The sequence below is a fragment of the Chanodichthys erythropterus genome, chromosome 20, assembly GCF_024489055.1.
Source record: "Chanodichthys erythropterus isolate Z2021 chromosome 20, ASM2448905v1, whole genome shotgun sequence".
NCBI classification, from domain to species: domain Eukaryota; kingdom Metazoa; phylum Chordata; class Actinopteri; order Cypriniformes; family Xenocyprididae; genus Chanodichthys; species Chanodichthys erythropterus.
Window position 1 is genome coordinate 6,511,663 of NC_090240.1, and position 14,599 is coordinate 6,526,261.

At 36.7% G+C, this 14,599-nt stretch overlaps 1 protein-coding gene across 2 annotated transcripts in view; it reads right to left on the reverse strand.

Moving 5' to 3' along the window:
- The window catches only part of bmp7b (bone morphogenetic protein 7b), a 66,880-nt gene extending 53,607 nt beyond the window's left edge, over positions 1-13,273 (reverse strand). For both annotated transcript variants that reach the window (XM_067370685.1, XM_067370686.1), the window contains exon 1: positions 12,632-13,273. In XM_067370685.1, the coding sequence (XP_067226786.1) occupies positions 12,632-13,031 (400 nt within the window). In that variant the 5' untranslated portion in view covers positions 13,032-13,273. The remainder of the gene's footprint in view (positions 1-12,631) is intronic.
- Between the last annotated feature and the right edge of the window lie 1,326 nt (positions 13,274-14,599).

Sequence of the window (14,599 nt, forward strand, 5' to 3'; positions counted from 1 at the left end):
CAGCAACATCTGTATTAACCTCTGGCAGTGTCCCAAGGGCAGCCCGCTGAGAGCAGGAATGCTAGGAAGGCCCTTCCACAGAGACAGAGAAAGAACAAAAAGTCATGGAAAAGGGGCACAAAGAAGAAAGGAATAAGATAGCTGCTAAAAGGAAGGCACTCTGCTTAATGTTTTAGCAACAACAGCTATACTCTAACTGACCATCTCATGATTGCACTGAACATTTATTAGTACACATTGAGTCAGGTGACTGAAAGGGATGGTTTTGACTGACATGATATCAAAGTGACACATTTTACAGAAAATCACAAATAAATGGTCGCGCATGATTCTGTGCTGAAACTGTCCTACATTTTAGTGTCCGTGGTTTGTCTTGCTATAGAGCTTTAGATACACATAAGCAGATACTGAACTAAATTTATGTCTGTTTTGTTTCAGCTGTATGCGGTGGACCAATCACAACAGACTGGGCCATCTGACCAATCAGAGCAGAGTAGACCAATCATAACAGACTAGGCAATCTAACCAATCAGAGAAGAGTAAACCAATCACAACAGGGCTGCGTTCAGCCCCGACAAAATGTTTTTAAATGGGAACGGTGGTGCGTTGAACACCCTGTTCTGATGACGCAAGCTTTGCGAATATGGCAGATGAGAAGGCCATTCTTTGAGTTCTTTTTGAAGAATTTTCGGAGCCTGATGAAATCGATATAAATACGTGTTTAATACTGCAAAATACGCTCAATGTTACAGTAACTGCCCTTGCCGTCCAGAATAAAAGGGAACATCCGAATCAAGTGAAGGGATTTGTGGAAACTTCTAATTATTGTGATCCAACATTTGCCTCACATTTCAGGATTAAAAGACAAACATTTCAGATGAAGGATAATCCACTACTTACCACTACTTAATACCGCGTGGTTTATATACATGCTGTTGCTGATTGGGCTGACATTTTCGACACAACCACCAAACAAGAGGTAACGTATCTCAAACCCCGTTGCACACAGTCTCCAGGAAACATGTCGTTCAACCCGGAAACCATAGCAAAACGTTGCACACTGGTTTGAGCTTGAACGTGCCCCTGACCAATCAGAGCAGAGCAGACCGATCACAAGATACTAGGCCATCTGACCAATCAGAGCAGAGCAGACCAATCACAAGATACTAGGCCATCTGACCAATCAGAGCAGAGTAGACCAATCACAACAGACAGGGCCATCTGACCAATCAGAGCAGAGTAGACCAATCACAAGAGACATTTAACAAACCTCTAAAATAGCACTTTAAAATGTACTTTTAATCTGACATTATTGCAAAGTGTACTTTAGTGTGTTAAGAAACAGTCATGAAAGTGTACTCTCTCTCTTTAAGTGCACTTGGTAGCCTTTTGTTTCATTAATTAATTAACTTTTGTCATCATTTGCTCACACTCATGATATCACAAACATGCATGACTTTCTTTTATTTGTGGGACACAAAAATAAACCTTTAGCAGAATGACCCATTGAGCACCAAAAAGGACAAAAAAGCACCGTAAATGTATCACAATAAACAGTCCAAGCAAATCATCAATGGAGGGGAAGATTTTACATAAATCTTTTCAGCCCTTTCCTCTCAGAAATCTGTTATAATATTGCTTAAAAAGCAATTTTTTTTTAAGCTCAACAGTGTGTAGAAAAGAGCGGCTTTTCTGCAACACATCTCCTTTTGTGGCCCACGCAAGAAAGAAAGTCAAATGGGTTTAAAATAGCATGAGGATGAGTAAATGACAACAGCTGCAAACAACTACAACATGCAAAAAACAGATGCCATAATTTGTATATTTAAAAACAATTGTCATTCAAGTTGATATTAAAACTAGTTGTGACATCTTGCATGCCACATCAGCTCATGTCCAAAAACTAAGGCTCCCTTTGTACTGAAATCCTAGAGTCCCCCTGAATATTTTCCATGACAGAAATTGTTAATAGTCCAGGGAAAATGATAAATGCAAGTTTATTCTTCCAAGACACAAGCATGCCATGTAAAACACAGCAAAACAATGGTATGATGAGTCCACTTGTGAATGTGCATTGAGTCAGATGCCTTTTAATGACACATTGCTAATCCTAATAAATTTACCTATTACATCATGCTTCCCAACAAGGCTTCTGATTACCTAGTCACTATAAAACATTACTGCCAGCCATGAGCCTGAGTGTCCCCAGAGATCTGTGTGTGTGTGTGTGTGTGTGTGTGTGTGTGTGTGTGTGTGTGTGTGTGTGTGTGTGTGTGTGTGTGTGTGCGCGTCAGGCAGAAATCAACTTTCATGTGTATTAACCATTGTTACAGTGAGACTCCAGAGAGTTTGTGCATTAATGAGAGGCTCACTGATACACACACACACACACACACACACATACACACAAATACAGACACGCGTCTGCATTCACCAAACCACAGGAGATTCAGAACAAAAGGTTAAAGGGACAGTTCACTCAAAAAGGAAGATTGTCATGTAGCAAAATGTAAAGGCTGCTAATTTATCTAAAAATACATGCAATTCATTCATGACTTGAATACACATCTTCCATGATAATCATGTGATTTCTGAGGAATAAAGTTAAAATATCAGAGTAATACAACTGTCCTGATATCATAATGAGGGGAGAAAAACTAATTAAAAGAAGAAAACAAAACCTTATTAAGTAGTTTTGTATATTTTATATTTTCATGATTAATATTTTGGCAAACCTGCTAGCTGATTCTTAATATTTTTAAAGTCATGCAGAACCATGAGGGAAAAAACTCAAATCATAGGTTGTAAAAAGTCATGTGGTGCGACTCCAAAAAAACTTAAACCTTTTAAAAATATTTATTATTATTATAATTATTCAGATTTTATCATTAAAATGTACAGGTGTAAGGAAAATATGTTATTACTCTTTACATGATGGTTACACCACATGACATGTAAAGAGTCCTTTGAAAATGTTATTTAAAAAAGTATTAACCTGTACATTTTTGTGTTTCATGACATGAGAGTGAGTCGGTGAATCAGCAGATGATGGTTTTCATTTTTGTGTGAACTATCCTTCTGATTGCTTTATGTACTTTTTGTGCATTTTATCATCACCTTTGTCTGTTTCCTCTAAACATCTGCTAAGTATTAATGGTAAAACACGCAAGTTCACCTTTATTCAGCATGTTTCGAAGTGTGGCTCATGATGCCAAGAGCTCTGTTTTATTTTATGAATCTTCCAGAGACTGTGATGTAAATGTGACCTATTAAAAGAAGAGGAATCTATTAGAGGCCTAATAACTAACAATCCTCCACACAAGTACTCCTTCCCTCTCATCTCTCCCTCTATCTATAGATCTGTCTATCTATCTATCTTAGATTCCACTTGCATGAGAGTGAGCTATGACTAACACTCTAAATAGCGCATTAGTGAGGCTGAGAGATGGAAAACAGACCCATAAAAAATGATGGGGTAATGACGTCTCTTTCCCATGGCAGGTAGCAGACAGGCCATTTCCTCACCCGACGGGACTCTCAGCACGGGGTCAGCCAATGTGTGGAAAGTGTTGGGGTGCGTTTGAGCTAACAGCTGGGGTCAGGTCATGTCAAACTCATTTCACCCCTCTCCATCTTACTCTCAGACTGGTGGAAGTCTGAGCATCACAGAGAGAAGCAGTCTAATTCATAATGGATGAGATCTTCATTAAATCATCAGGACTAATTCCTGCTGGAAGTCTTGATTTCGACTAAACTGTTAAAATGCACCTGTCTTTTGAGACACTGTAGGTCAAAGGAAAATTCTTGGTTTGTTCCAAAACAGTCTGTTCTACATTATTTTGGCCAAGACCAGATTTTAATCATCAATTATAATTAATTGACCAAATACAACCTACTTATAATTTATTTGATACAAAAAAAGGATTGGTAAAAGTATTTTTATATAGTTAAAAAAATGACTGTTTTAGGCAATATTTGTTCATTCAAGCATGCTCAAGAAATGAAGGTGAGGAGAACATTTTTATTTTTTAGTGAACTGTTGTACCTATCAATACAATTTAGAGTAACTTCTTAATGTGTTTAGTTAAGTAATCTAGCACACTATTTTCAGAAGAAATCTCAGCATTTGACACACTGAATCTATTTATTTTTAGAGCAGGGATCTTTTGACTTGAAGGCCAATAAGGCCTTCAACAATTTCTAAGACAAATATAAGTTTAGGTTACATCTTGATTTTATGTGTATTTTAGCATTTTAATTGAAATTAGAGTCACATTATTTTAATATATGTGGTGTGATCTGCGAAAACCCATCATATGGTGAAATTTTACATATCACAGGTTTCAATACCATATGAGCTAGATTTGAGCCCTTTCCAAATCTGTTTTTACTTCTTTGATAGATTGTCTGTAACAAAAGTTATGGTTATCTGAATTCGGCTAATCGCTGATTTTCAGGAACGGAATTTTGAGAAAAACAGGTTTAAATAACTGTCAACCTCTTTTCACATAGACATGAAAATGCACTATCCAAACATAAATGGTTGTAATTCAAGAATGCTTTGTGGAAAGCTATACACTAAGCGTTCACATCAAAACTGAAGTACAATTGCACTGTTAGCTTAGCATCATGCTAACATTAAACTATTGGAATCAATTGTGAGTCGAGTCTCCTGCAGGTAAGGGGTGCTATTTGTGATCTACTGCGGATGTAGAGTGTCAAAAATCTGTGATTGATGTGGATCCAATGCAGTTAGGATTCTACCTTAGACATAAGCAGTAGAAGGCAACTCACTAAGATTTGAAACAGACCTTCATATTCTTCATATTTGTCCTAACAAGTGCTGTGTGTTCCAGTGACCCTATATAAAAAAGTGTTGTCTGCACTTGTTTATAGCCACAAAGATGAAGACTAGAATATGGTTTATCACAACAAAGGAAGCAACAAAACATAAAGAGTAGTGACTACACAACAGGTCCTTCTTCCACTCTGTCCTACTCAGAAGCCCCTCACCTCCTTTAGCTCTCTCTCTCATTTGTCTTTTCCTTGGCTTCCACATTAGGTGAAAAGAGATAATGAATCCTCAGAGAATATTGGAGTGGCCAGAATTATAGTTCTGCCTTTGGACACGTCTGTATGTGTCCTGACACGCTAGGATAGGGACACCTCATCTAAAAAATGTAAGTCTGACTTTACAGGAATGAACTACAAAGTGTTCTTACTCAATTAAAGACAACGTTGATATCTGCCCTGCTCATGAAAATGTGAACCTTTGTAAAAACGGTAAGATGTACATCTTTAAATTCATATATTTTTAAAAAGCTGTACTTGCAGATAATATTCTGTAATATTAATTAAATAAAATGTTTCTTAAGTGTACTTAAAGAGAGTACACTTTCATGACTGTTTCCTAACACAGTTGAGTACACTTTTAAAAAGTGCACTTTGTAATAATTTCTAAAAATCAAAGTACAGTTTAAATGACTTTAATAAAATAAAATAAAATCAATAAAAATTACATGAAATTATATTTTAGTTTACCATAAATGCTTTTCAGTACATTCAGCATTACACTTTAACCATGTTTCAACAGACTAATAATTATGTAATTGCATATAAAGATAGGACTTGGGTCAAAAAGCACTCTTAAGTTCAACTAATTGCATATCTTGTTAACTATAATACATTTTAATTTAATTGCTATTAACATGAAATAAAGTGTCTGAAAACATTACATACAGTTTATACATCCAAGGGATGCTGAAGACACTATAGCTTTTAATCTTTGCTATTTTTTTTTATTTTTTTTACCAGTAGATCATTATTGATCACACAAAAGGCAAAAGACGTAAAGAAAGCATCATCCAAGATGTTTAGACCTTTTTTTTTTTTTTTTTTTTTCTACCTTTGAGGTAGGCTACTTGATAGTCACCATCCACTTTAAGTATTTGGAAAACAGCAGCATAAACATTCTGCTAGGCATCAACATTAAGATATCCCTCCTTTATGTGCTTTTATCTGAGTAGTAACCTGTATTTCACACACTGAAAAGCATGTTCTAGATCCCTGGAGTGTTCACACACCCTCCGCAGTGTTGACTCGTGTTGCGTGCGGCGCGTTGCATTTACATTTTACATACATGCCGTAAGCCATTTACACAGCTGGGATTTTTACTAAGGTGACTCAGAGACAAAATGCCATGTGCCCCGGGGTCCAAACAAATCAGTGACCCACCCACTTACTCTACACATGACGCATAGTAACATCTCTGTTATCACTACTTAACAAGACACAGGCCCTTTAATGGGCACTCAAATGACACAACATATCTGATTGACACAACTAGAGCTGGGAGATATACTCAATATTATAATGAATATTAAAATACTCTGATTATAACTTCAGTAGGAAGATCCGCACACTTAAAGGGATAGTTACCCCCAAATTAAAATTCTGTCATCATTTATTCATTTTGTTCCAAATTCCAAATATCTTTTTTTGTATTCTGCAGAAAAAAAGCAAGTCATAATCAGGATTGCCAGGGCAGCAAAAAAACCTGCCCTATTGCTAATGAAACTAGCCCAATCATGGCCAAAACTGGCCCATTACTGGAGGACCCGTCTTTAAATTCTCCAAATAAACCTATGCCTACACAGGAGAATACATTAATATGTGTCTAAATATGCAAATTGTTTATCACAATTTCAAAATAAAAGTTTAAACCCTCACTCTGAGTTTGCATGTTTTGATGTCCACATGTTCTTGTTTAAGAAATTACAGTGCTGTAGCATTTCTATTGTAAAGAAGTGGCCAAATATTAAAGATAAATGGAGATTTTATTTAAATGTTTGGCCAGTATTAAACAAGGATTTAATCATGCTGTAAAGTGTAACAACAACAATCACAATCAACAATCAGTGTGGCGCCCTCTGCAGACATTTATTATAATTTGTAATGTACATAAGTTTACATTATGTATTTTAACTTGGTGTTCAATAAAACCATATGATTACTTGTTTGTGATACTTTATTTGAACCAATTATTATTGCCTCATTGTTAATTTATATGTATTTTAAATCATTTTAGAGCTATTGTTCACTTAGGTCTATTTTTATTACCACAAACACAATATTATCGAATAATCAGTTGTCAAAATAATCAAATGATTACTCAATTACAAAAATAATTGTTAGTGAAAGCCCTAGATTAATTAAAACATTTCAAAATGCACATATATTTGCATATATTTCATCACTGAAGATTTCTTAAAAATAGGGTTAAAATATCATCTCGTCTCGAGAATCCAAATATCATGTATCGTCTTGTCTCGTGAGCTAGTCATCACACCCCTAGTTATAGTGTACTGCTGAATTTACTGACAAACATTTTCAAGCAAAGCAAATTAAAATATACTTTAATGTAATTTATGTCAGAAGCTGAGTTCACTTTTAAAAAGTGCACTTAAGTGTGTTAGGAAATATAGTCATATAAGTGAACTCTCTTTAAGTACACTTAAGTTGCATTTTATTTCATTAATATAATGAATATGAATAATGAATGATTAATATAATGAAAATAATTTTTGTAATATATACTTTTAAGAATTGAAATACACTACAAGTGCACATTCAATACAATTAAGCACATTTCTTTTTCACAAGGGTAGACAAATTGAATATCATCAAAAGGCAACAAAAGTGTATCTTAAACATTATTCAAGTCACATACATGTAACTCAGAAACAGCTGGCTCTATAAAACTCTAAATGCCAAGTACAAAGCCTTTGCCTCCAGTGCTACAGTACAAACAGTTTTAGTGAGTCACACCTGTGCTGGATTGAAACACACTTCATTTGACAGACGAAAAAAGATTAATTCTCTTGGAGCAATGAGACACCCACATGTCTGTCGTAAATTGTGCCCCAGACTTATGAAACATTTGTAGGTATAAAGAGGGTCTGGCCATGTCAAACAAAGCTTCTTTAGAGCCTGTCGTTCAGCGGACCTCCACCGTGCTTCAGAGGAGTATCTGTGAAATCAGATCCACAACTGTTGTCATAATATTTTAGAATGGGCGAATGCCACCCAGCTTCATTCAGAAGGAAAGAGTATGAATAATCAAGATGGAGGGTGCAAGAAGTACACTTTCTGTCAGTCATATATGAGAAACACTTAGGTTGCTTCATCTGAAAATGCCTGAAAAGTTGAAAAATTGTAGTTTTGTTGTAATGCTTGAGAAGATTATTAAACAACATATAACTTTCATGGGGAAAATAAATTTTTAATGATAAATTAGAAACATTTAAAGACAGCCCTACTGTGAGCTACGAGGTTATTAATTGATAGTATTTGCTTCTGTTGAAGCCATTAACCAGCATTATTTCTAACTAAAATAATCATGTTTCACAGCAGAATTACTGGTGGAAAACTACATTACCCATGATGCTGTACAGAAAATTACCCCAATCAGAGAGTCAAATCAAGCTAAACGCCAAAAGATCTCTTTAGCTCCTCCCACTCCCATGAAGCACTGCAAATGACGTAATTGTATCCCTCTGCAGTCTCAAAATACTTAAATATTTGAATATATCCATATTTGCAATAAACTTCACCTTGTAGCTGATTGGCTTGGTTCATGGCTTATAAAGCTTTAATGAAGACTATTCCTATGGGAGAAATAATGGATTCAACGCTGCTGAAAAAAGTGGACAGGCACTGATAATACACTCTAGAAATGTTACTAGAAGAATGTTTGCTCATAACTTTGAGAGAACCTTGCCAGAACTTTAGATAAAGTTCTGAGAACATTTCCTGCTGAGATGAATCCATTTCTTCAGAGGAAAAAGAAGAAAGAATTGTAGACATTAAATATGTGTTCAGTTATATGTAAAGAGTTAGAATTCATTCGAGATCATTAGACACGATGGCATTCATACAAAAACGCTGCCTCACTGACTGGCTTGGTACTGATACTGACATTTCTGTTGCTTCTGAAACATAGCATTTGTTCATAATTGCAAATCGCTTGCCTTTTCTCAGAATCGCTCCGAAAAGATTCAATAAATCTGATCAAATCACAAGGTTCAGGCACAGAGCTCACAAAGCAGCTTTTCTCTCACAGTGAACATGCTGCAACTGCATAATGAAGACATGCATTTGTTTTAGCAAAGCCATGGCACAGATAATTAGATAGGCTAATGCATAAGGTCACATAGCAAGATGCATCCAATTAACATGTGCTCTGTTTGTTTGTGTATTTATTTATTTATTCTTTCTTTTTATTTTAGGAAAATGACTGAAAAAGGTTTTTGATTGAAGAATAAAACTTTGCAAGCTACAACAGAATGTGGGATGTTTTCTTTACTACGAGGATCTAAAAAGATTTTAAAAATTGGGAATTTCATAATTGTGGAAAATCCAATTCCAGTAAACATTAAAAAAATCTTTAGATGTTATTGGATCGCATATTGTTTCTCTGTGAACTCTTTTTTCCCCTGTTCATTTTGCTTATGTAAAACATCTTTGTTATGATTGACTGTCAGGTTTATGGATCGCAGATTCAGTGAAAGAAGCAAAACACTTGTATCGTATGGCATCCATGCATGTTCTCTGGACCTAATGCAATATAACAACTATGTAACCCATTGTGAAAATTAAGTTAATATATACATATCTGCACATTTTCTGCAAAAGGCTCAAGGGGAAAGTCTCTGTTGACATTGTAGCTTATTCAATATAAAAGGTGTGCTGTGGCAGTTTGGCTTGGTTGAACAGAGCGGCTACAGCAGGTTGTTTCATTTAAAGCTGATGTCTCTCCTCGGAAAGAGAGAAAGCAGAGCAGAAATAAAGAGAGGCCCTTGATACTGCAAGCCTCTGTGGTCAAATCCATCTGTGTCAGTGCTTGTCCAAAATAGGCACAATACAGCAGTCCTCTGGATAATTACACATTTCAGAATAGGAAACACTGTCACCTCCCTCCCTGTATTCATTCACTCACATTGACACACATGTTAGTCATTTTCAGATTAATCATTCTTTTAATTGTACCAAAGAATGTATTTTTAATTCTTGATCAGCATCAGCATTTACATATCCTCATGTCATTCCAAACCTGCATTTTTTGTATATACAAAACATATTTTATTGCTCCACGTATAAAGAAAGTCAAAGAGGGAAACATGGCTTTATAGTGTAAAGTTGGCATGAAACAGAAGTTGCAATAGTCTTTTCATGCCTATTGTGACGTATATCCGAGTGAAACGCTTCTCGAACAAGAAAAAATGTAGGGCGGGACTTGATTTTGTCCATGGGGAATTGATTGGATGGTTGTGGTTTGCTATTGGTGGATCTCATGTGAGTGACAGGTTGCCCCGCCCTCACGCCAGTAAACACACCATCAGAGAAGAGATGTCACTGCAAGAGGAAGGGGAAGTTATTACGATAAAATATTACGAGGCCACATGAATAAAGAAAAAAAAAAAATGATGTGCACGGATAAATCATTTGAAATAAATACTGCCGTATTCCATAAAAAAAATAAGAAAAATTGTCCATTTTGATTTCATAGTGAATTCAAGAAGAATTCAGATCATCACTAAACTATAACATACAACCCATTTTCCCAATAAATAGAGATACAAATCACACCCTTAACAACATAATTGCTCTTATCAGACAATAAATCACACTTTGCATGGCAGTGTTGTGCTTGCGTACAGATGATGACGCTTTAATGAGGAAACTATAACAGGCTCGCTGATAAGACAAGCCAGGTTCTTATGAAACGTTCAGTTAGGCGGTGTCAAAGATTACACTTTAGGTGGAGGTGTAAAGGTGGATGACTAAAAGCTACTTGAAAGGTGACCATGGGAGCGTTCACACGAGATGTGTTGCCAAAATACGAGAGTTATTATTACAGTTACTGTTTTTATACTGAAACATTGGGACCGTAGCTAACATGGTAAAAAAAAAAAAAAAAAAAAAGACAATCAAAGTAACAGAAATATTCTGAACACTGTATATATTACATGTCATAGTTTTACAGTAGCAAAAATAAATGTTATTGGAAGAAACTATGGTTACCATGGTCATTTTTTTTCATTGTCACTTTTGAATGCTAGAATATGTGTGAGCGGCCCCATAGGCTTCCTCACTGCAGTTGAGCAAACAAGTCATGAGACGTACTTTGCACTTAGCAAAACACTTGTGCCTCTGTCAGCTGATATCATTACTGCAGAGAGAGAAAAAAAAGGAAAAAAAAAACTGAAGATAAAGAGACCGTTGAGCTCCCAGACAGCCAACCCTGAACACCTGAATATTAGTAGAGGACACAGCTGGCGCTGAGACAGCAGACGCTTGGGAATGTGACAGCGCTTTATTATCACTGCCCAAAACACACAATGCAAATATAGGTTTGAGTTCACCAGCATTAGGGGCTTGGAAATCACGCCAAGGTTAAGACTTTCTGCAGATAAGTGGCCTAATAAAATCAAACAAACAATGGAGGAGAGAACTATGCATGCTATTTGGCCCAGGAACAAATAAAATATCTAAGACTCTCGGGGGGGAAAATCCCCATTCTTTGGCCTGTTATTATTCACTCAGCCCTGTTATTATCTGATTTCTGTGGCAGGTCTTTCCTGTCAATGCCAAAAACATGAAGAGACAGAGGATAAATCTGAGTAAATGTTTTTATATTAGTTTTGACTCAAAAAGTGCTATTATTTGAACGGGCTATCAGGTAGAATATAACTGTATTCCCCATCATGGTGTTTCACATTTAAGCTCTGCAATTTCATAGTCGTTTTTTGTCTTCCAAAATAAGTACCGCATCAGTTGTGCTATTGGAACCCAACTTTGTCAAGAACATCTAAACAAACATTTTCAGAGCTATGCAGCTTTATATTGTTTCTTGTAAAACTATCAAGTTTGACTCCAAAATATGTGGTTTTTCTAAGATTTACCTTACATATAGTTCTCAGTAATAGGGTACAATTGGACCGAAGGCCCCTGGATGTGATTTACTCCTAAAACACTTTCATTATTATTTCCATCATAGTAAGTAACCTTAGCATGGTCATATGTGCTTTATTGATTTTATCAAACTATTACTACATGTATATATAAATATTGTGGCCAGGCTGTTTTGGTATGCAAATTCATGAAGAGGCCTCCATCTGCTAGAAGATATAGTCCCTGACATAACAGAATGCTGTGATTGGTAAACAGGTGTTTCGCCTCATAGCTGTCCACTATAATGTGGAATATAACACAGCTGCAAGGCCAATCAGAAGCATGGCCTGATGTAGAACTATCAAAAATATTTGACTGATCAGCTCACCAATCAGAAACAAGTATTCCAGAGAGCCTAAAGTTCATTAAATGGACACTTTTTGTCAAAGTTGTGTTCAAAAGTTAGTGTTTTTTTTTTTTACTCAAATGATGAAACTCCATCAATATTCAATTATTTAATTTTGCATTGTAAACAAATAATTTACAGTTTGCACTGTAAACATGGATTTTTAATGGTTTCAATATAAGGTGGGTGCAGTTTCCTATAAGACCATCTAAAGAGGGTTGAAATGTGTCATTTGACATCCCAGAACTGTCAGTGCGCGCGTGACAATCTTACCTAGATTAACAAAACTCATGACCATGTCCGCGTCGTTCAGAAAGTTGTTGTCCTGAAGAGTCGCGATTGGCGGTCCCTGAGTGGTGAAAACGGGCTTGTACGGGTACGAGAAACCCTCCTCGTCTCCCTCAGTAGACATTGCATTGTACAGATCCAGCATGAACATCGGCGCAGCGTTGTGCTTGCCGTGGAGGTGCGGCCGCGGCCGGTGCGGTAACCCGAGGATTGACAGGATCTCCCGCTGCATCTCCCGGCGCTCCTGGCTCTTCAAGCGCCGGTGGATGAAACTAGAGTGGACCTCGTTGTCCAGAGTAAAGTTTGTAAAGACCGTGTCTGCCAGGACGCAGTATCCCCACACGAGCAACAGAACAAGAGCGCTTAAATCCAGCAATGAAACCATGATGAACTTTCGCCCAGAGTTTCACGCAAATAAATGAGCCAATCCAAATAGGTGATGACTGAAACGTTATCGCTGGTATAATCAGTTATTTTGTTCCCACATTTCGCCCACTAGAGAACACTCTCAGATTCATTAACGCACTTATAACCTGTTGCGTTTCTTCAACCTGCAGACGCGATGCGGATTCCGAATACAGATGGCAAACTGGAGGAGGAGGAGGAGGAGGAGCGAAGCGGAGACGCATAAACTCCACTAACAAAACGGAGAGTGGGAGGTATGAGAACGCAGGCGACTGATAACGGCAGGGTTATCTCCGTAGATGCTTGTCGGTGATGATGTGTAGTGGTTGCTTACGCGCTTCATGGATGCCCATTTTCAGAAATGCACCTGCGGCGACAACTTGCTGCCCTGACGCGCGTCTCGCCGTGTAGCTAAAGATATTTTTTGCAACATGTCAAAGAGAGTGAATTATAATGCTGTTATTAGCTGTAGTGCTGGAGATCTCACCTTAGGGCAGAGATTACAATCAGAACATCTCAAAAGTAAGACAAACATTAGTAAAACGTTTCGAACGTTTAGATGATAAAGGTGAAGTGTTCGCTTGAGTGTTGTTTAGTGCATCAACAAAACACTGTGCATGAACATTACAGAAATATTCATTTTATTGTTAATCACTTTATTGTAGACTTATACAGCTAAAATATTACAAAAACGTTTTTAAGATAAACTTGGACTGAAATTCCTGGTTACCGAATAATTTGCACGCTCATTACACAGCTGCAAGTATACACATGCCTTTGACAGTTTGATCTGAGATGGGAACACCTTATTTCATAAGACACTGGACTGGTGGAGATTTGAATTTGAATGGTTCCTTGAAGACTTCAACTCTTAAGCTTGTTTTAGCAAAACTTCAAATATTGCCTCTTTGTGACTTTAAAATTGGCATGAAATGGAAATTAACATAATTTTCTAAATTCACATTAGATCTTATTGTGAATAATTAGTGCATAATTTGTAATCACTTTTTTTGACCTATATGTTTAATCTGGACCTTCCGGTGAAAATGTCAGACTTCTCTCTGGTGGTGTGTGTACAGGACTTTTTTTCAATCATTTAGTCTGCTTAAACCCGTCCCTGCAAGGTCATGTTTTCATGCAAATCTCAAAATCAAATCAACAACCAATGTACAGAACCTACATTTTGTTCTTTATCAATAATTCATTACACTTGGATATATGTAAAATACAAAAGAAAAAAAAAAATACGGCTTTTATGACGTATATTTTGCCACTGTACTTGATGAACATCCAAAACAATGCATTGGGCTAAATGCACTCGCTGTATGTGTGTACAGATGATGGTATATGATGGAGCCGACAGCTCATGAAGAGGATATAAAATGTGTAAAGGAGTCAAAACAGAAGCAGGAATCCCTCTTTCACACACACAAGCGATGATCTGCTGAGAGGAGATGCGGTTCTGATGCCTGTACCAAAATGTGATGTGCAACATCTCGACTATGACAAGATGTGCTTGAGCATTTTGTTCTTTTAGGGTTGCATCTT